This window comes from Microchirus variegatus, assembly GCF_963457635.1.
Source record: "Microchirus variegatus genome assembly, chromosome: 14".
Lineage (NCBI taxonomy): Eukaryota > Metazoa > Chordata > Actinopteri > Pleuronectiformes > Soleidae > Microchirus > Microchirus variegatus.
The window spans coordinates 24697130-24718531 of record NC_139815.1 but is presented as its reverse complement, the minus strand read 5'-3'; the positions used below and the strand labels follow the sequence as shown (position 1 = coordinate 24718531).

At 40.2% G+C, this 21402-nt stretch overlaps 2 protein-coding genes across 2 annotated transcripts; both read right to left on the bottom strand.

The window, feature by feature from the left end:
• Nucleotides 1–442: 442 nt before the first annotated feature.
• On the bottom strand, nucleotides 443–10919 carry supv3l1 (SUV3-like helicase; the record flags this gene model as incomplete). The annotated part of the gene is made up of 16 exons (XM_083901094.1): nucleotides 443–1289; nucleotides 2771–2919; nucleotides 3377–3553; nucleotides 3756–3836; nucleotides 4766–4865; nucleotides 5368–5487; nucleotides 5620–5713; nucleotides 6484–6664; nucleotides 6750–6841; nucleotides 7214–7291; nucleotides 7420–7531; nucleotides 8185–8353; nucleotides 8445–8559; nucleotides 9923–10030; nucleotides 10229–10306; nucleotides 10631–10919. 16 exons carry the CDS (start codon nucleotides 10917–10919, stop codon nucleotides 899–901), a joined length of 2334 nt encoding a protein of 777 aa, XP_083757220.1. The 3' UTR covers nucleotides 443–898.
• A 1312-nt stretch (nucleotides 10920–12231) lies between these two features.
• On the bottom strand, nucleotides 12232–20562 carry vps26a (VPS26, retromer complex component A). Its single transcript, XM_083901219.1, has 9 exons — nucleotides 20471–20562; nucleotides 17930–18079; nucleotides 17170–17245; nucleotides 16705–16861; nucleotides 15914–16078; nucleotides 15700–15806; nucleotides 15454–15555; nucleotides 15224–15333; nucleotides 12232–14523 (listed from the first exon to the last, which is right to left on the bottom strand). Exons 1-9 carry the CDS (start codon nucleotides 20471–20473, stop codon nucleotides 14407–14409), a joined length of 987 nt encoding a protein of 328 aa, XP_083757345.1. The 5' UTR covers nucleotides 20474–20562; the 3' UTR covers nucleotides 12232–14406.
• Nucleotides 20563–21402: the final 840 nt, after the last annotated feature.

Sequence of the window (21402 nt, the reverse complement as noted above, 5' to 3'; positions counted from 1 at the left end):
ACCTTTACATGACACATTAAATGCTATGTCTGTTTATGTCACATAAATAAAGATAGTTAAAAGAACACGCGTTTCATGACTATTGTCATGGACTTTAATATACAAACAAGGAAAATATAGCATCTCATCTGTGTACAGACACACAGTCCAGTTTTTTTTCCGTTCACAGAGAATGGAATTGATTAGAGAGCAGTATTCACTGAATGCTTCATAATTGACCCAAATACACTCAATCTATTGTCTGATGTGCAACTGTGCATCTCACCTACGCAATGCACTGCTCACAGTAATGCTGCATTTTTCACAGTGTAGCACAGGACTGTGGTAAATCTGATAAAGGTCATGATTTCTACCTCAAAGATTCCAAGACAAATGGATGTATTCCTTGTTTCCTGATGGTTAATATTCATGATCGTTGGGGGGGATAGGGGAGAATTCATCACCAGATATCTGATTCACGGACCACATAGTTCAAAAGATCCTGAACGACTTCTTTATCCTCCATGTGAGGGTCGGGGGGGACGCTGGTGCCAATCCCAGCTGACATGGGGGCTTAAGGTGGGGTACAGTCAGTCCTTCACAGGGTCACAACCACACACCTACGGTCAATTGTCCAGTGTCCGATTTGCCTAATCCCCAAATCTGCATGTTTTTGGACGATGGGAGGAAGCTCAGTTTTAGCCTACTAAAATCAAGTGGAATGCAGACGGACATAAAGAGAACTGTTGTTGTTGTTGTTGACTCCAGCTCAAGCTACAAGCTTTTTATGGCCCAGGAAAGTTCCCAGACTTGCTTAAAATCCCAAATTATATCAAACAATCAGATATCGTCCAAGGCTTGTATTGGTTGTTGATCACCACGGGACCAGTTGAGAGTTTGTGCGACCATGAACGCGACTTCATATCTTCTTCTTTTTGCTTTTCCCTTTGTTGTTAATGTGATGCTGTTCTGTGTGATCCTGCTTCTGATCGTTGGACCACTCCCTCTGCAGCTGCCGCAGCAAATCTGGAGTCAGCAGCCCGTCTCTTACCAGGCGACCGGCGAGAGAAGTGTTCATCGTCTCGCCTTTCTGTCCACTCGGTCCTCTCTGTCCACTTTGACCTCTGCTGCCGGTCAAATCGTAACTAGCAGCAGTTCCGCTTTTGACGGCGGCTTGGCCCGGAGCGACCGTGTCAGTGGCCTTGATGAGACGAGTGATGTTTCGGACGCCCTGTTCGATGATGCCGTCGAGCTCCTGCTGGATTTGTCGAACCAAGGCGGTTTCTGGAAACATGTCCATGAAACGGTAGCTGCAGAGGGAACAGCAGCAATTAGAGTGGGAGGTGGTCTTTCACAGAGATGCAAATAGTAAAACACCTTGAAGTAAATACTGATTTTTGAAATTCCCCTTTTCTACTGTCCAGATTCACAACTCTTGTTTGGCTGTTTTGAACTCCACTCATCACATCAAGCTACTTTTCTTATTTACCAGCCTGTTCTTCTTCCCCTCACCTCTGACTGCGTTTGTCTCACACAAACGTACATTAGAATCCACTGATGTGATTGGCTTGTCCAAGTGTCGTCGTGTTATGATTTAAAGGGCATCTTTTTAGTCTGAATTTGCCGAATTTCGGTGTAAAACCTAGAAAAATATTTTGAGTTCTGACTTTAAACGTTTAAATAAAGTTAGAACTCAAATATTTTTTTCCTGTGTGGCCCTAATCCTCTTCCATATGAAATAAATACTGCATGTGCAGTCAAAATTTGGAAATTCCAATGATTTATTAGATTTTCTTTTAGGTCCAAGTCTAGATAGGACACCAGCTGGTGGTCCACCACATAATGACATCTGGTGTAGCGAATGAAGATTATTTATTACACACTTTTTTTAAATCACATTCTTTCCTGGACTAAAATGCAAAAGTAAATGAACTATAAGAAGCCAAAGAAAATCATTTGTGAGGCCAGTGTGAACTTGACTTTGGACGAGCAAAACTTAAACGCTTCATATTTGAAGTCCAAGCAAACATTTGTACCAATTTTTAAAAACAAACCACAAAGACAGAAACACATTTTTGTAGCGTCACGGTGACCTTTGACTAACAAAGTCTACACAATTCATCTGTGGAAGTTTGTATAAAGTTTTGTATAAAGACGCTGTGCGCGTCCAAGTGTGTGTGTGTGTGTGTGCGTGCAGTGCGAACGAGGTTGCGCTTAAGTTTAGGACGGGGGTGGGGGACATAACACAAGCGCTACACAAACGAAGACGGCATCACACCCAGTCAGGATCACTGTACTTCACTCTGGTGGACACCTAACGAGCGCAGGTTCAAAAACCTGAGCCGTCTGGCGAGTGGCGATGCGTTTCAACGGAGAGTCCGGTTTTTTTTTCGCCCCTCATATTTATTACCGCTGTTCTGATGGTCAATAATGGACATTACAGCCATGTTTTTGAGCCTAAAATGAAGTAGTACAGTGTAGAATAATTCCCACCCCCGCATTGTTGCCGTTACTGCTGCTGTAAAAAAAATAAATAAATAAAAAAATAAAAAATTCGACACGTGGACCTCGACAATCGACTCTCTAAAAATGTGTGAAATTCCCAACCCTACTCATGAGTCCAATTAAAAATGTGTACCAAATTGGACAGAATATATCAGCATTGCAGGTTTTCTTTATATACCATCATCATGAAAACGGAAGGGATGGACAAAACCCAGAAACATAAAGCATCCAAATGCAGAGACATAAAAAAAAGAGCTTAAAGACAGTGGAATGACCAAACTATTACCTTAACCATAGGTAAAGGTCCAACACGTCATGAACCGCTTCCAAGTGAACCAGGTCTTTGATGTTTTTGGGTTGAGCCAGAGGCCAGCTGATGTGGCGACGGATCCAGTCAAAAGTCAGCGGCTCGTCGCGACTGAACTGACGTGCAAACTGACATGAGAAATAAAAGCTGTAAGTGGTGGGCAGTTTACAACACTGGACAATGCTGAATCCTATAAAATTATTAAAGAAAACCTGTTGTTTTTCATATATTTATCATCATTTCGCAATTCTACCATTAAAATGAATGTGAGAAAGTTAGTATATGTAAAAATCATCATTTATATCACAACACTACAAACAGCAACAACAGTTCACAACCCTGAACGACAAAGGTGCCTTACTGACGAGCATTTTATCATAAGCTATCTCATTTTATGTGTTATATAACCATAAAGTAAGATAATGTTTTTTTTAATCCCTCCCTTACCCTCTCATAAACTGACCTAATAAAGGAAAGTAGTGTGTCCCAAAGATAACAACATATTCAATGTTCTCTTTGCTTTAAACCTTACTTCCTTTAATCTCATCAGCTTCCTGTCCCTTGTTCACTTCCACTCCTCCTTACCTTGAGGAAGGAGGTGCAAACGAACGTTTGCTTCTTGTTGATGGGAGCGGTGCAGAAGACGTAGCGTGACCTCAGGTTGAGCGGGATGTGCTGAATCATGTCAGCCAGAAACTTGAAGTCGTCGATGTTGCAGACGAAATACAGACCGTCCACTTGAGACAGGCTGACAAATATGTCCTGAGAAAAAGACACAAACGGAGGAGTTTTTCTGGATGAGAAGATGGAAAAAGAACTATTCATGTGACCCGCCCTCACTGTCACTTGGTGCTTTTGTTGAAAAAAATCACTTTGAGGGTCAGAAAAGCCATCAAGTCGTTGACTGTAGATCAATCTTTGTCGTCACACTTTTACAGGTACATGAAAATATGACTTTACTCACAACAAGATTGGAGAGTGTAGCATCAGGCAGATGATACGCAAACATCTCCAGCTGCTCTGCTGTGGGATGAAGACCGGCAGTCTGAGAGAAAAGAGGAGAGATACTGTAAGTCCTGGTCAGGACTAGTAGTCCTCATGGAGACCAAAACCTCAAAAGTCCTAGTGAGGTGGAAACTGATTTTTGAGGAATCGATTAAGTCTGTGTGTGTGTGTGTGTGTGTGTGTGTGTGTGTGTGTGTGTGTGTGTGTGTGTGTGTGTGTGTGTGTGTGTGTGTGTGTGTGTGTGTGTGTGTTCTTGTACTTGCGGCATACTGAGGACCAGTGAGCAACAAAGTGAGGTCATTTTTACGGAGTGAGGACATTTTGGCCGGTCCTCACTTTGTTTTCATTGAAATCACTTCCTTAGGTTGTAAACATGCTATACTCAATTTGTCAAAAATAAATAAATTACAATTTTGGACGACATAGTATAGTATGACGTTTTTGTCAAATTTTGGGTCAAAAATTTTGGCTCAAATTTTTTTTTCCAAATTTTGGACGACATAATATAGTATGATGTTTTTGTCAAATTTTGGGTCCAAAATTTTTGGTCCAAAATTCTGGGTCAAATTTTTTTTTTCAAATTTTGGACAACATAATATAGTATGACGTTTGTGTCAAATTTTGGACCAAAGATTTTGGGTCAATTTTTTTTTTTTAATTTTGTCGACATGGTATAAGTATGATGTTTTTTGTAAAATTTTGGACCAAAAATAATAATAAAAAATAAAAATAAAAAAAGTTTTCCAGCCCTTTTTGCTCTGGGGCTCCACCTGCAGACATTTTATGGTACTGCAACCAGTAGTTCTTTGTAGATGTCATTCATGAAGTAGATATTTGTAATTGTGTTGATTTATAAAGTGGAAATGCTGGTCCTCACTTTGTCAGCAACCCAGTCCTCAGTATGCAGCAAGTACAAGAATGTGTGTGTGTGTGTGTGTGAATGTGCATGCGTGTGTGAATGTGCATTACCTTTATGGGGTCAACAGAGTGGCTGAGTATTTCCTTTAGGACAGGCAGATCATCTCTGTGCATAGTGGTAACTTCTCCTTCTTTAAACTTGGATGAGAACCTGCAACAGCAAAAAAAAAAAAAATCAGGAAAATAAATCTTACATGACTTCTTTGTCATTTTAACTGACCTCAGTTCAACATTACACTAATTTTGAGTCTGTTTTTCTATCGACAAGTCAGTGACCATCAAAATGACTGCGAAGCTGTAATTTCAAAAGATCCGGGGTGAAAGAATTAGCGACATCTTATGGTGGGACTGCAGATTGCAGCAAAATGGAGGACTCCACTGCTCACACCTCCCTTTCCCAAGCAGATCGGGGAACTACGGTGGCATTCTTCGTGGTTTGCGTGGGAAGCTTCTGCTTGAAATTACAGAACACGCGATCTGGCTGGTGTGTCCATTCTAGCTGCTGTAGACCAGGCCTTGCATAAAATATATATTTACGTAATAGCTCATTCTACAACAAATTAGACTATACAGTTACACAAACACTAGGCGTAGTATATGCAGTCCCTGCTAATAAATCCTCCGCAAAGTTACACACAACTGAGCAGACTGACCTCCCAGCTCGACCAGATATCTGCAGAGCCTGTGACGTGCTGATGGTCTCCATCTGTTTCTCCCCTTTCTCATTAATACTGGGCTTCATCAGACTGTTGAAGATGATTCGTTTTATACTCCTAGAGGGGAAAAGCGGAAGCCACGCAGACCATTGACCATTAAAATGAAATAGTGAAATATTATAGAATGTTACTGTTGGAAAAAAAAAGAGACCCTGTTGTTATTAATACGATGTGTATGATGGTACTTACAGGTTGAGGCCCATTCCAATGGCATCTGTAGCAACCATGATCTTACAGGGGTCATCGGGGTCATTGAACTTCTTGGCTTGAGACAGTTTGGTGCCTGTTAACACATTAATTCTCTGTTAATCAGCAGAGTCATATACTCAATGTGTCTGACATGTTTTACTGTATTTGAATTCTTTTGAATTAAACCCCTCAAAATGTTTCAATACATTTTAAATATGTTTTTAAATATAAAAAAAAACCTCCAGGTTTACAATAATCAACTAATGATATGATATAGTATATTCAACATTGGGGTGACAGTTGGTGTTGATTGGCTGAATGTTCTGAATCGATTGCTTTTCCTTGGCATCACACATGTTTATTCAGTTTTTAAACAAAGACCTTTTTTTTAATATTGGGATGTGAATTTGGTCTCCCAAATTAGAGAAAATACTGTAAATGATTTCATTACAAATAAATAAATCTTGAATTTTTAACTCAAGTTTTGGAAAACACAGAAAAATAAATGTATCACTGATAATTAAACATCAAAAATTAACGTAATCAACGTATTGAGTTGAATTCCAAGGAAAAAACCCATTTGGGACCAAACATTTCAAAGGCTTTTTAAAATCTGGTGAGACAGCTTCACTTCAATATACCCATCTTTTTATACTTTTAGTCATAATAAGGACATGTCTCAAGCCATTCCCCTATGCCAAAGAGGCATACAGTATTCACATCTATGGTCACCACACAGAAGAGTCCAACTGGGATTTAAACTGAGTCCCATCATTCTGCGAGGCACCGTTGCTAAACCACCTTACGAGGAGCAGGATGTGAAATTTTGTCAAAAACCTTTCAATCAATTACTCACTCACTCACCTGGAGGTAGGCTCCCATAAATCACAGCACACTCCAGTCCTCTGGCCTCAATCTGTCTGCTTATGGAGTAGATGTCATTTTTGCTGAAGCAGACAATACAATCTCCCGGTCTCAGGTTGTCTAACGACTCCACGGCCTGATCCAAGATCGAGAACGGAGTCAAACGCTCGTAGGTGTGCACCTTAACAGGAAAGAAGGGACAAAGAGAGTTAAGTGGACATTGCATATTTGATGTCTGAGCAAAAAGAGCTGGACAACAGCCTCACCTCCACCTCCTCTCCAGTGGTGAACATCAGCTCTTTGACAAAGTCTATAGCTGCAGGTTCTCCACATATGTGGATCTCCTCTGCACAGAGACCTACACAAATACACAGGGGGGGAAAAAGAGTTCAGTTCAATAAAAGTGTGTTTTGTTGGCACAGCAAAAACAAAAAATATAATTAAAACAAAATTTAATTAGGACAACACAATACAACTAAACTGAACTTAAAACGATCCCAATCAAATTTCAAGTTTATAAAAAACGTCAATAAAGTGCAATAAGAATTGTACTTTATATCTTATAATATAATATTGTGCAAAGTGGTAGCATTGTTTGTACAAAAGAATATTGTAATTCAAAAGAAATTATATTAAAAAAAAAAAAAAAAAAATTAGAGCAGAGTGTTTCCTATCAAACAACCTTTTATTCACAGATATTTACAAAAAAAAAAAAAAGAGTATTACAAACCCAGTAGTGCTCTGGTCCAGGCCCAGCCTCGTGCAGGATCTCTGATCATCTGAATCTCGTCAATTACAGCCACTTCGTCTGAAGGAGGAAATCAAATCAAATCTGTGGTTAATCACGGGGGTGATGTTCAAAATAATAATAATAAAAAGCTATTTCATTATCTCGCTACACACTGGTGCCCCTGTTGTGTGTTACGTTTTACTCACAGGGTGTATTGACACTGCACATCTCAATGGTGCAGGCCACGTGATCAGAAGCTCGACCCTCCGCGTTAACAAACGTCCTCTCCTCTCCTGTGACCAAGTCACATGGCACACCCTGGGAAGTACACACACACACACACACACACACACCCATTAGATACAAACATTACAAGAAGAAAACAACAGAGTGCTCCATAACGTCGTGTTGCAATTGTGATTTATTGTGATTTTATTATAAGTATTGTGATTCAATACTATCAATATTTTTCTTTTCCTCTGATCACAACCTGATGCCGACTCTTGGGCGTTGCTTAGGCAATCAGATTTGCAGCAGCACTTTCTTCAACATTCTTCGTACAGTATAAACACTATCCCTCCTCTTCACATGCACAACCATCACAACCTTGATTCTCATACTTTATCTCCAAAGCTCTCAACCGGAGCTATTTCTCAAACATGCTCGTTCTAATCGTGTCCATCCTGGTCACTCCCAACAAAAATCTCAGCATCTTCAGCTCTGCCACCTCCAGCTCCCCCTCCTGTCTTTTAGACAGTGCCACTGTCTCCAAGCCACACATCACAGCAGGTCTTGTAGACCTTCACTTTCACTTTTGCTGCTCTTCTTCTGTCACACATCACCCACTCCAGCACCCAGCCTGTACTCTTCTTCTTCACATCTCTAGTGCACTGTCCATTGCTTTGGATGGTTGACCCCATGCAACAGTACCACCTATAACATGTAAAAGATCATGATCAGATGATACTCACAGCATTATTGCTCTTCTCAAAGATCTCGTGGGCCAGAAGTTTCAGTGGACCACAGTAGACTCCAGATTTAGCAGCCAGGTATCGCTGGATGGCATGATAGGTTTTTCCACTGTTTGTGGGACCGGCATGAAAAATCACTTTCCTCTCTATGACACGGGCCTCAGGATACCTAATAAACAAAACAGAGGGACAGAGACAGAATAGAGTGTGAAACTCAGAACAAATGCAACCATTTAAATGACTGGAGTAATTATACAAACCAGTTGGCAGGGACTCTGAGGTCGGAGATCTTTCTCAGGTCATCCATACAGTCCAGCATGGGAAAGATTTGCTTGGCATGGCGCATAAAGTATGGGTAGATGTCATCTATGTGACCTAAAGAGCAGCAGAAAATAAAATAAATAAGTAAACTGTACTGTGATAAGTTACTACTACATATGAACTCTTTCTTACAGAAACTCTGTGCACTGCTCCACAAATTCCTCTGAAGGTGCCCTCACAAAATCCTCTACTCCTGCCATGATAACAGACGTGCAAAGACAAACTCACCAAGGAAACGAAAAAGAAGACACGATTATGGCCTCAATCCCAGCGGATGAACCCCCCCTAACTGCCTATCCATTTCTACCTAAACTCAACCCTAGTCTTCAGGGGATACTGATGGCGGGTACTTACGCACTTTCTACCACTAGTGTGACCAAGCGACCAGCAAGCTGGCAACCCGTCCGCACTATGGACGTGCTCCCGAGACAATCGCTCTAACCACTTTCACCCCACACTACAGTGGCACCACGAAACCCAAAGGGGAAACGCGCTTATCCTGCCGGGGAGACACCACACTGATTGCGAAAACCGAGGCCAACACGCAACTTCTCCCTGTATCCTCCTACACAAACACACTCACGTCTATCACAGCCACATACTTAGCCCAAAACAATTCCTCTCGTACAATCCTCACCTACGAGCGTTCCGACGGGGAATCCCTCACGGAACCCCCAGAATGACGTCACAGCAATCAACGCGCGAACATCAAACAAAGCGCTTCGCAAACATCAGTCATCAATCTCCGCAGAAGCAACATTACGCAACAACTTACACCAATAGGACGAGCCCCCATTTGTTATGGTCTGGCTCACAAGACCACAACAAAAACGACCAAGGGAGGACGGAGGAACGATAATTAAAGATATAATTTATTTACAACTAATAGAATGTGCAACATAACCATGACCAAACAGAAACCAAACGAAAAAAGGAAACGGTGGCTCGGACGGAGCTTCGCTGGCGGCAGGCAGAGAGAGACCGAGCAGACTGCAACCCTCTAATATAGACACAGGTCACAGGTGTTTCCCATCAGGGTACCGCCCCGCCATCAGCCACTGCAGGGGGGGAAGGGAGAATACAGAAGGAGAACACCTAGACCGGCCTGGGCCGTCACACCAGTTTCAGGGTCTGATCCATTTTAAGCACATTCTGCCAGGAAATTTGACTTAATGATCAAAGCGAAGATTTATGTAGCTTTCAGTTCATTAGGAGTTTACAAACTCCTGAACTAGCAACTGGACATACATTTTCCTTCTTGACAAAAGCCACAAAAATGTGGTTTGTTGAAAGAGAAGTTGTTTTTTTTGCACATCGATTATCTGTTTTGTGACGCACTTTATCGAGGCTGGGGAAGCAAAATACATACAGGAAAAGTATGAGAACCTCTGATGTGATAAAAAAAAAAATGAGAAACCTGCGCCGCAGCAGATGTCGCTGAAGATGATGTGCAGATCAGCAGGGAGTCCTGTCACTTCCAGGGCATATTTTCTGAAACTGATGAAGGCCTGGTGAAAGAGGCGAGCTGTGTACACACACACAAAATCATACTGTAAAGACCTAAACTTACCATAATTTGTATTATGACGGCTTAGTCTGCTAACAGGACAAATTGTGCTACACTGCTAGTTCTCTTCTGTCAACAAAAGTTGCACAAACAATGCAGTGAAAACAATGAAATGATCAGCAGCTGGTGTGACAGTTTGTTTGTTTTTTTACGCACCATCCAGGCCTTGATCTGATGCCAGCTTCTGCATCTCCTTCCTCTTGTAAAAGCGGTTCAAAATTTTCAGTAGATCATCTGAATCAAAGAGACACAGAGAAACTATTATTAACAAGTAACAACAACAACAAAGCATAATGCCCCCTTTAAGCATGTTCTGCTTAAATGGTAGAATAAAAACAATTTGAGGGAAGACTACAAAATATAAAATAAAGCAACTACAACGTTAAAAGTTATATAAAAGTTATTTGACAACCAAAACTAGCACGAGAAACAATCGACATTGTTTGTGTATATATTTATACCTTAAACGATACGTACACCGCGTTTGGTGATATCGCGATGACAATTTATTTACTGTTCCGATTACCGTTCTGATTATTTGAAAGTGAATGTTCTGACCTTTGTTGAGCTGCTGGGTCAGTTCTGCTCCCACACTACCATCCAGTGCGAGGTCTGTCTTCAGAGACACGGGGACAAACAGAGACGTGTCCGGGGCTTTGGGAGGAGAATGGTCGGATGAGATATTTCTGCTACAAACCACCACAGAACCAGCCGGACGTTGTCCTCGTAACAAACCAGAGCCAGCAGACACATGACAGCTTCCAGCAGCAGCCCTGATGCAAGGAGTCCGGTGTTGAAAGTGTCGCTGAAGCCGGGAAAACAGAGGTAAACACCGGTTTACAGACATGCTTAAACCCCCAGTGGTGGCCCCGTCTCTCGGTTACAAGCAAACACGCCCTAGTGTCGCACCATACCGCTCCACGGAACAAAAATGTACGGGTTATTACTACAACTTCAGCTGAGGAGGTCAACCATGAATGTGTCTTCCTGCTAACACAACGTGGAAAAGGACCAGTAGCCGCCGTGTGGCTGCCCGTTAATGTGCCGGTCATAAATTCAAACAGAAAATAGCTTTTGTTCAAAACGTAACCAGAAACAAGCACTTCTATGATTAATTAAAAGTCAGCACTTTGTAGGGGATCAAACGTTGGGGCTAGAATTAATGACACCACGAGAAGACATTTCAATTTAACTATTTATAAACAGGGAAAACCAAAGACGTTGCAATAGCTTAGCGCGAAGATCGTACGAACGACAAGATGACTGCTCCGAGAATGTCGCTCGTTCGAGCTCCACTTTTGTGACGTCTGAAATTAGTGTACGGTTTTACTTCTTAGAAATAAATGATATTGACTACAATATATGTTTGTCAGGCCAAACTGTCAACACTGAAGTGATACTGTCAACAAGCAACAACAACAACAAAAAGAAAACAGAGCCAGTCCAAGACATAAGTGAACTAAGCAGCAGCTGCTTGATGCTTAGTCTGCTGTAAACCAAATTATATATACTATTCTAATATTTGAAAGAAATCTAAATATCTTTGGATACATGTATACATATGAATAGTGTTAACCATGTTATTTGTTTATATTTTGTAGTTGAAGAAGTTTTTCAAAGCCAAGCCTATTAAACTGGTTTACTAGTTTGCATCCAAATGCAACGTCTGCTGTTGTACTTTGTTTTTAATTCATGTACAGTAACCCCACACTTTGTGATTGGAAGTGCAAATTAAAAACTAGACCATTGTTTGCGATTTTACCACCATCTAATGTTAAAAAGTAACACTGGTTAGGAGTAAATAACATTATATGGTGGAAGGGGGTCCCCAGCTTAGGGCCCCATTAAGGTTTCGGTAAGCCCTGAGAAAACTGAAAATCAACAAGTTTGAGGCAAAGAATAAGCTGAATGTATCAAAGTTAAAGTGGTAGCATTACAACGTGTGGAAATGTTTCATCTGGTGTAGATTTTTTTTTTTTTAGCCTATTGTGATTGAGTAATAATATACAAGTTAATCTATGACCCTTCTCTCCACAAATGGGAAAATAATATGAAAATGCTGGACACAGACATATGACCTCTTCTGAACATGTTTTTCCTTAAAATGACAGTTTCACAAGATATTCAGTATAAATTTGCTTTATTCACTATTTGCTTAAGCTCTATATTTGGGTTCGGTGTATATATACACATTTCTCTCTCATACATACAAAGACACACACACAAACACACAGGTGATGTGATAAGAATTCATAAAGAATAACATGCAATAGAGAAGGAGATGGCCGGGAGAGTTTTGGCATGTAAGTGTTTCTTCATTAACTCGTAACTTTTTCTTCTTTTTTTCTGTAAGTACACCAAATAATCTCCACCTGTGCAGTTTGGAGAAAGGCAGAAAATATCAAGATTGCATCTCACAGGCAGAGAGATACAACGCATTACTAGCAAATAAATTACAATTTCCAGACAAAAGGACGAGGAAGACCAGTCAGCATTTGCATGGAATAGCAAAGACAGTAAATCCGAGCGCTCGGACATTTAAGAAATCAAACGCATAACACGGCAGCATGATGAAACAAACAAAAAAAAAAGCTCGAGTCAAATTAAAATAGGTAGCGACATATACATGACAGTATCATTTCTATTACAGACGAGAGATCTGAGGCGACGTCTTCTTTTAGTGATGTTTCATTTCAGCTTCCATGCCGATTTGTACAAAGTTTATTGAAAGGAAAAAAAAAAACGTGCAAACCTGACGCACAGATTAGAGCCGGCAGCACACAGGACCGGGTAACATCACTGCACTGTGTGTGTGTGTGAGTGTGTGAGAGAGTGAGACCTAAACTGCTGGTCTGAGCATCACAGTGGCAGATGATAGGATTTTTACAGTATGTCAATGTCTTCCAGTGCGTTCAACAGCAGACGTGAGCCGTTTGTTTACATGAGGATTCTACATCTAACCAAAACCAACAGGTAAAAGAAGTAAACCGTGTTTAAAAAAAAAACAAGATGACAGTGACCTGAACAGAGGATGTACAGTGAGCCAACATCATTTCATTGTTCCATTAAATCAGTGAAAATTGCATTCAAAGTTTGTAAACCAGCCTGAATATGAGAACTTTGACTCACACAAATTACACATCAATGTTTTTGTTTTTGTTTTTTGTTTTTTTAAATATATATATATCCCAGCTTTCTTCCTCAGAGGTCAGCAGAAATTCATAATTTCATTTCAGGGAACTCAAAGCACTGAAATGTCATTCCTGCTCTTTCCACACAACGTTTTTAGGTATTTCTCGTGAGCAAACGCGAAGATAACTTTGGAGGACAAACAATATATCTATTATTTATAACAAAATAGCACCTTAACTCTAACCATTGTCATGATAAATTAATAATTTCAGTCATATTTTAATAAAAATGTTTGCCAAGTGTTGATATCTTGTAGGTTTTAATTCTCACCCCAAAAAAAATGATTTGTCATATCTCTATCCATTTTAATTCCTAACAATATTATGAAATGAACAATGTCGACATTATGCCTGTGTTGAGTAGTGTTGCATTAAGAAAGAAAAAGTAATTTTAGGTTGTTAAGGTTGTTTCTTGCGTGAAACTCAAGTTGACATTTTACTTGAAATGAGCAGTTTCCAGACTGAGGAACACTTGGGAACGGCTGCACGGACAAATGAAAAAGCACAGTGTGTAACAACAGAGAGTAGCTGTGACTCAAAGCTTATCCTGTCATCCGTCTTTTCTTTGACGATGATTCCCCCACTACTTTTCTTTAGTAACTCGTTATCCCACACAGATTTTAAAAACCAAAATGTCCAGGAAAGTATTAACCGTAAAGAAGCTCCTGTTTCTGGGTACATCCATAGAGGTTGTGGTGGTGGTGGTGGTGATGGTGGTAGAGCCGTCTCTTCTTTTCCATCTCTGCTCCCGTTTAATTACACATTCAGCAAGCTGAGATTGTACGGCTTCACTTGTGTGTGTCTGAGTGTGTGTTATCAATTTGAGACGCTCAAATCAAACAGGCTAAGTTGGTTTGCTCTGCACAGACTTGTGCGCCACAGACGTATGTGTTTCAGTCTTGGGGGGGGGGAGGGGGGGGAGAGAGAGTGATGGTGGCTGAACAGCTGTTATCAGAAGCTGTAAAGTGAAAAGGAAGGACAGGGTGGTGTTGTATCTGAGGGGTACGTTATAGTGTATTCATGTATAGTGACATTTCTCAGTCCAGGAAGATAGTGGGGGGGTAGCTCTCACACTTCTGGCTGTTCTGCTATGAAGAGTTGGGGGGTTTGTCTATGTGTAGTTAAGAGTTTATAGCGTCACCCTCACATCTCTGGCTGCTCAGCGTTAACCGGCTGGGTTCGGGGCTCGGGCGACTCGTAGCGCTGATGGAAGTTTCTTTTCCGCAGCTTCTCCGGGGCTTTTCTCCACAAAACAATCTCCTACACACACAGGGATCACAGGGGTGAACGCAAGAGAAAAGGACAATTAAGAATCTGGAGGTAGACGAATCAGGAAGTGATAAAGATGTCATCGGTCTCACATATATTAATGTGGCTAGAAGGAACAATGCATGTGGCCAATTTAACTGTTCGGCAGCAGTGTCTCATCTCAACAGCTTTAATTGATATTAAAGAGTTTAAACCTTAGTTTCAACGAGGGCTGCAAAGAACGATCATTTTCATAACCTATTAATACTTTCTCAATTAATAGATTAGTTGTTTGGGCCATAGTTATCCAGTTTTAATGGTTTCTTTGTTATTATATGGAGCAAAGATAGCAGAACATTTAGTGGTTCATTAACTGCTGTAGGAGGATTTATTGGCAGATATTCTAAAGTCAGAAAAAGTGTTTCGAACCTTTCTGTTATGCTAAGGCCACCGTATTTCCCTGGCCTGTTTGAAAAGCAGTGATGAGCAGAGGAGTTTGTTGCACTCTGCAGTCCTACCATTAGGTGTCACTAATTCCCGTTTCACAGAATTCACAGAATTTGACTCCAAAAATCGATTATTTCTAGTAAAGGCAACATTATTTCAAAGATTTAGCAAACAAGACTATCAACATATCGATACAGTAGGAAATCTGAGCAAACACACAGATCTTGGTGTAAAAATATTACTTCTACTTGTGCGAGTGTGTTACCTGTTGTTTAAAGTATCTTCTGTCCTCTTCATCCACCAGCACCAGATTGAGGAAGAAGCGCACAGAGAATTTCTTGTTGACGTCCCTCATAGTGGGCGTTAAGTCATATCCTGGGAGAAAACAGAAGGTTTAATGGGGCTGTGGCTCAAAGCTTGAGAAGAAAAGTGCCTATTTAGGGAAAGCGGGAAACCGACACCACTGTTGATGAAGAAAGAGAGAAGAGCTCTTACCAGCCAGGAACAGTCTGATGGGGATTGACTCTCCTTTAACCGGAGCTCCATCCATGATCTCATATTTTGCAACCGTCTCTGTCTCAGTGGCAGTGCTGGGACCTAAAAAGGACGACATTATTTAGGTGAAGAGGCTGGAATAAGTTCAAGTGGAGCAAAACTGAAAAAATGGCTCATCAGCCTCATTCACACACACCACACAGTTTTCAATAGTTAGTTTTTACACATGTTGCCCTGGATTCTTACCGATGCCCGTTATCTCCTTCTTGATGAGCTGTAGTTCCATGTGCTGGATCTTGATCCTGACCAGCAGGAAGTAGATTTTCCCAACAATTACGTCTTTAAGGTGGTATCTAGCAAAGAGAAACGCGAAGAGAAGCTGAACGGCAGGTCTTATTTGGACTGAATTTTTTCTGCACTTTCGATACTTGAAAAGTTGAACGTTAAAAACCGATCTCACTTGGATTTATTGTACTCAAACTCGATGTGAAGACAGTCTTCTATGCCGACCTCCATCTTGATTGAGTTGTTGACATCTGGGTAGGTGGCTAACTGGTGGACAATTAACTCATATTCTTTCACTAAGTCGGACAGACGGCGGACTATTGTCACCCTGAGGAAATACCTGCAAGAACACGAGCGAGACAAAAACAGTCAATACAATAACAATGATAACAGTCTTGACCTTATTGCTGTTCATTAAATTGTATTCAGTTTACTGTTGTTTATTTAAATTCTATCAGAATTGGGGTTATTTATAACCCCAATAATAATAAAAATAAGACTTTACTTTAATTGTTCATTAATAGATTGATTATTTTATTGGCTTATTGTAAAAGCTGTGAAAGTCAAGTGTCCAGTCCATAGCAAAAACACCAGATCAGTTAAAAATATTCAGCCTATTAACAGATTACTTTATTAATTTGGCTCATTTATAAGAAAGTGCATTTAATATGTGTCAACCCAAATGTATAATTTAGGCATTTACTTGTGAATACATGTGATCGAAATAAACTAACTAATCGACGGTTGGTTGATTGATTGATTATGAAAATAACTGTTAGTTGTAGCCCTAAAATAACAAATGCATTTCCTGGAAAACAAGGCAGTCCTGCAACCGCTCAGTGCCATGAGACTGAACTTGGTCTAATATTGAATTTCTTTGCCCACCCAGTCATACATTATGTATAATAAATACACCCCCGTGTGACTGGAAACAGAAGCTGCAGCTTGCCTCGTGCGGAGCTATACCTTAGCCTGACGTTGGCTCCAGTGTACGACTCGTAGGGCTTCTCCACCTGCATGAACTCAAAGTCGTAGCTTCTGTTCTGAGCGAGCTCTCCGGGTAAAGCCAACTCTTTCACGAGGTCCACAAACTCATGGGTGTTGCTCTTATCGGAGAACAACTCTGAAATAAAGCAGAGATGAAGAACTTAAAGAGATGAAGCAGGAAACAGGGTGGTTGTTTTACTCCTTTAAAAGCTGTATATACACAGAGTGTTTCATGGGATCAGCTCTCCTATAGCAGGCTGCACATGATGACCACATGCTCTGCTAAACCTTTTTGTCACATGAGAAAATCCGACCGTCCTAAAGCTGCTAAAAATCCTTCCATTAGCATTGAATGCACTTGCTTCAGAAATGTATATTACACATAATAAAACCAACCAAAAAAACAACGGAAGATGTTTAAGAGATGACTTTAATCATGCTCACCTATCTGTCCGACAAACTCGATGCGGATGCCCTGATGTTCGAGTCGTTTTCCTCCCTGCTTCACATTTAGATTCACCTGCACAGAAAGTATTTGATGCCTTTAAGTGAGATTCGTCACAGATTTGACATTAGAACCACTGTGTGTGCCAAGTTACTGCATATCAATATTGAAAGAAAAAATGTAATCCTTATTTTGGGAGTAAATAGCACCATATTAAAGACATCTAAATGCTCACAAAGCCTTGTTGACTTCCAATGTTTTTATATAATGCCATTTCAAAAATGAAAACAATCTCCGACTACAAGAGAGCTACATATTATCATCTCCGTTCATATTATATAACGAGCCAGAAAAAATACAAATCATGTGACCAAAGCTACACAACAAGTAGTTTAGGCCTGTAATTTGTTGTTCTTGTTGTTCATTTACGACTGGAATTTGATACTGGTGTTAGTCATCCATTTCCAGAAGTGGGTCAATTTAAGGCAGTGTGAAGACTCAAGGAAATCTGTGAATGATAAGCCCTTATCAGGAACCAATGCTGGATGTCTGTGTTGTTGTGCATCGAAAGGTCTCAGTTTGTTCCTATCCAGAAGCAAACACAATCCTGGAGTTTTCAAAAATCAAACTAAAGTAACTTTTTTTATGGGCTTATATATAGTTCAATTAGCCACTACATAAAATATGGCACCAACACCATGTTCCAAATATCAAGGATCCCTATACTGAAGCCATTGTTTATTAATAATGTGAGCTTACCTTGCCAGACACAGACTCTCCATCATAGAACAGGTAGTGTTTTTCCACTTTCCCGTCTTCCGTCTTCAACTCGGCCGTCTTTCTGCTCTCTGCATCGTTCAGCAGTACATCTATCTCACATACCGGCCCAAATAAACCTCCCAGGAAACTCTGGAAAACAGAATTACATCAGTAAACACACACACAGGTCACGTGAAAAAGCCTGTTTCAAAACTGTTAGATAACTAACAAAGCTTTAATGTGTTTTGTAAAATGATACAATAAATATTTTCATATTAATCTCTAAAACAAATACCTAAAAGTTCATGTTCACCCTTGTTGGAGATGCTTTGAGTCAAGTGACTTTATTTATACCCGTGGACAGATTTGTTTAGCAATTTTCAGACAGAAGCATCCTTTGGCGCTTTACACACAATCGACTTGATGAACATAATTTGAAAACATTGTAAAACTACATCAAAAGAGGGAGTTGTAGGTACACGTGAAAGAAGCTGAAAAGTCAAGGAGATTTTTGGGCTATTGACAAAGCGATTAATCAATTATCAAAAGTGGAAATTAATTTGGTAATTGTTCAATAATCAGCCCTAATACGTCCCATCCCTGGTCACGTGTGGGTGTGCCAATCACAGTCCAACGTAAGACCTATCAAAACCTCTGTAAGCTTTCACTGTCTCTGCACAGAGAGGAAGAGAACATCTGCTATTTCCACACACTAATTCAACAATCAATCACAGCTGGACAGCAACTATTCTCCCCACAAGCTCCCTCATTCACTCACTCACACACACACAAGCTCCATCATGCAGGAGCAGCAAATCTGGAGAATATTGCTCAGTCATGGAGTTGTCAGGAGAGACCCATCACCAGCTGGACACGTGCAAAAGATGCTTTAATTGACAACATCCTACGGCTATTTTCAGTCACACTGCTGGCTCGTGGCACAAATCTGTGACTCATTTCTTTTCTTTCCCTTCTTCGTGACAGTGTGAACCACACAAGTCATATGATCTTTTCCCAATTTTGATTGTGGGGATTCTAGATTTCTTCGGAAATCGCAAAGGCATAATATCTTTGCCCACTATAATGGTTGTTTGGACATCAGGATGCACACAACAAGATTTGCCGATATCACTAATTTAGAGCTGAAACGATTAATCGATTACTAAATTAATCGGCAACTATTTTGATAATCGATAATCGGTTTGAAGCTTTTTTCATGATTAAAACAAGATTTCAGATTGTTTTAGCTTCTTAAATGTGAATATTTTCTTGCTCCACATAACAAAGAAATCATTAAAACTGAATCATTTTGTTTTGTGGACAAAACAAGACATTCAAGAACATCGTCATTTCAGGTTTGACAAACACTGATCAGCGTTTTTTAACATTTTCTGACATTTTATGGACCAACCGATTCATCGATTAATCGAGAAAATAATCAACAGATTAATCGATTACGGAAATAATCGTTAGTTGCAGCTCTACACTAATTACTGTTTTATTTTTACATGTATTTATTTTGTCTAATGACAAATACATATCTACATCTGCTGCAACATGAGGCAAAAATATTCTGTTAGCATAAATACAGTAAATATCGGTATTGGTACATATCAGAAGAAGCACTGTTTTGTTGGTTTTAATTTTTTCTCTCTCTCCATCTGTGAAAAAGTTGACATTTGATAAAAGCTATTTATAGACAAAACTGTTTAATCTACATACAGTGAATGTGTCTCGATCTCCTGTCTCTGCATTTTGAGGTGTACTTTCATATTTTTATTTATAAATATAAGAAATCACAAAACAAGGTAGGTATATTATACAGTCATCACAATATGAAACTCTGGCAAATAAGTTTTTTTCACAACAATTTATTGAAAAAGCATTAAAGACCAAATTGAATTTGCTGTTCACACTATTTCATATGAAACTGTCCCAAATCAGAACGGAAAGATCCGATTCCAGATCCGATTCCAGCTTCTTAGGCTTGTGTCTCTTGTGGAAAACAAACGTAACGAGTCACAGTAACGCTGCCTCACACTCACTAGTCAAGTTTTTTTAAATCAATGCGTTTCATTTGAAGCCAAGCTGCATGTCCTTTAATCCTTAAATCACTTCTGAAAACCAAGATCTGTTGCTCTTGCAACTTTACTAAAACATTACACCGCGCTAACAAGCAACGTTAGCAAAACAACGTAGAATTATCTCCCGTGTTCCATCAACACGAACATGTTACTTATGTAAATTATGGCCTCACTTTTATTTAGTGGCGCACTGTTAGTAACCGCGAGCACAGCTGTTCGGCGGCTCAACAGTCAAAACACACCCGCAAAAAAAACACGGAGCACGGCCTCGCACAACGTTAGTTACTGGTGCTAACTCCAGCGAGCCTGTTAGCCTTTCCCCTGACAGCTGTGAACGTGGAGCGGCTCCTGTCCGCCAACGCTGTCACGCAAACTAAAATAAACAAAAATAAACACAGCCATTTACTTTTGTCGAGTCAGAAAAGACTCGTGGTTGTTTGTTTAGTTTTCCACTCACCATCTCGGCCGTCGGGACAGTTGAAGCTAACAGCTAGCTTCGCTCCGAGTAGCTTGTCTGACCGAACATGAACCAGGAGGTAGTAGCGAGGCTTCAGCGTCATGTGACCCGGGTCATGTGCGCGAAGGGTGGGGTAGTGTGTGTAAGGGGCTGGGCCCGGCCGGACGGAGCTAAACCCATGGCGCATCATCACCATAATCAAACTATTTCCTCACTTGATTTAGCCGATCACGAGACAGAAAATATAATATATATATATATTATATATAATATAATATATAATATATGCAGCTGTTTGGGGGCCCCTGATAACCAAGGGCCCCCCAATATTTTATCATTAATGCAATCCAATTCACCTTAGGGCCCCATAAAGGCTTGGGCCGGCCCCTGTTTACAAGTACATTTGTATAAAATGCTTGTAAACATATTCACAAACGTGCAAAGTTCAACGGCCAACACCAACAATGATATATTAGAATAAAGAACCAAATATATTCTAATAATAAGTGTCACTCCTCCTCCTCCTACTACTACTACTACTACTACTTATAATAATATATTTTGGCAATATGCAAACACTATAAGCCAAATACATTATGAATGAGTCTGACATCATAGTCTGGGACAAGCCAATGCAAACAGTAAGTCAACAGACAAGAAGACAAGGACAATAATCTGTCTGTTTGTCTCTGTATAAAAAGATCTACTGGAAATTCAGAGAATCTTGGTCACCTCCCAGAACCAACAGGGTGATCATACATCCAGACCATTTTCAAAAGGCCTGAAGCTCAGCACTGCCCTCTGGCGGAAAGATATCACTAGTGCAGTTTATTTTGTTTGTTCTTATTTTTTTTTATTCTTCATTTTTGTTGTCTCGGTTCTGCTGCTGTCCTAGAAAAACACATTATTTATGTATTGTTGGATAAACACTG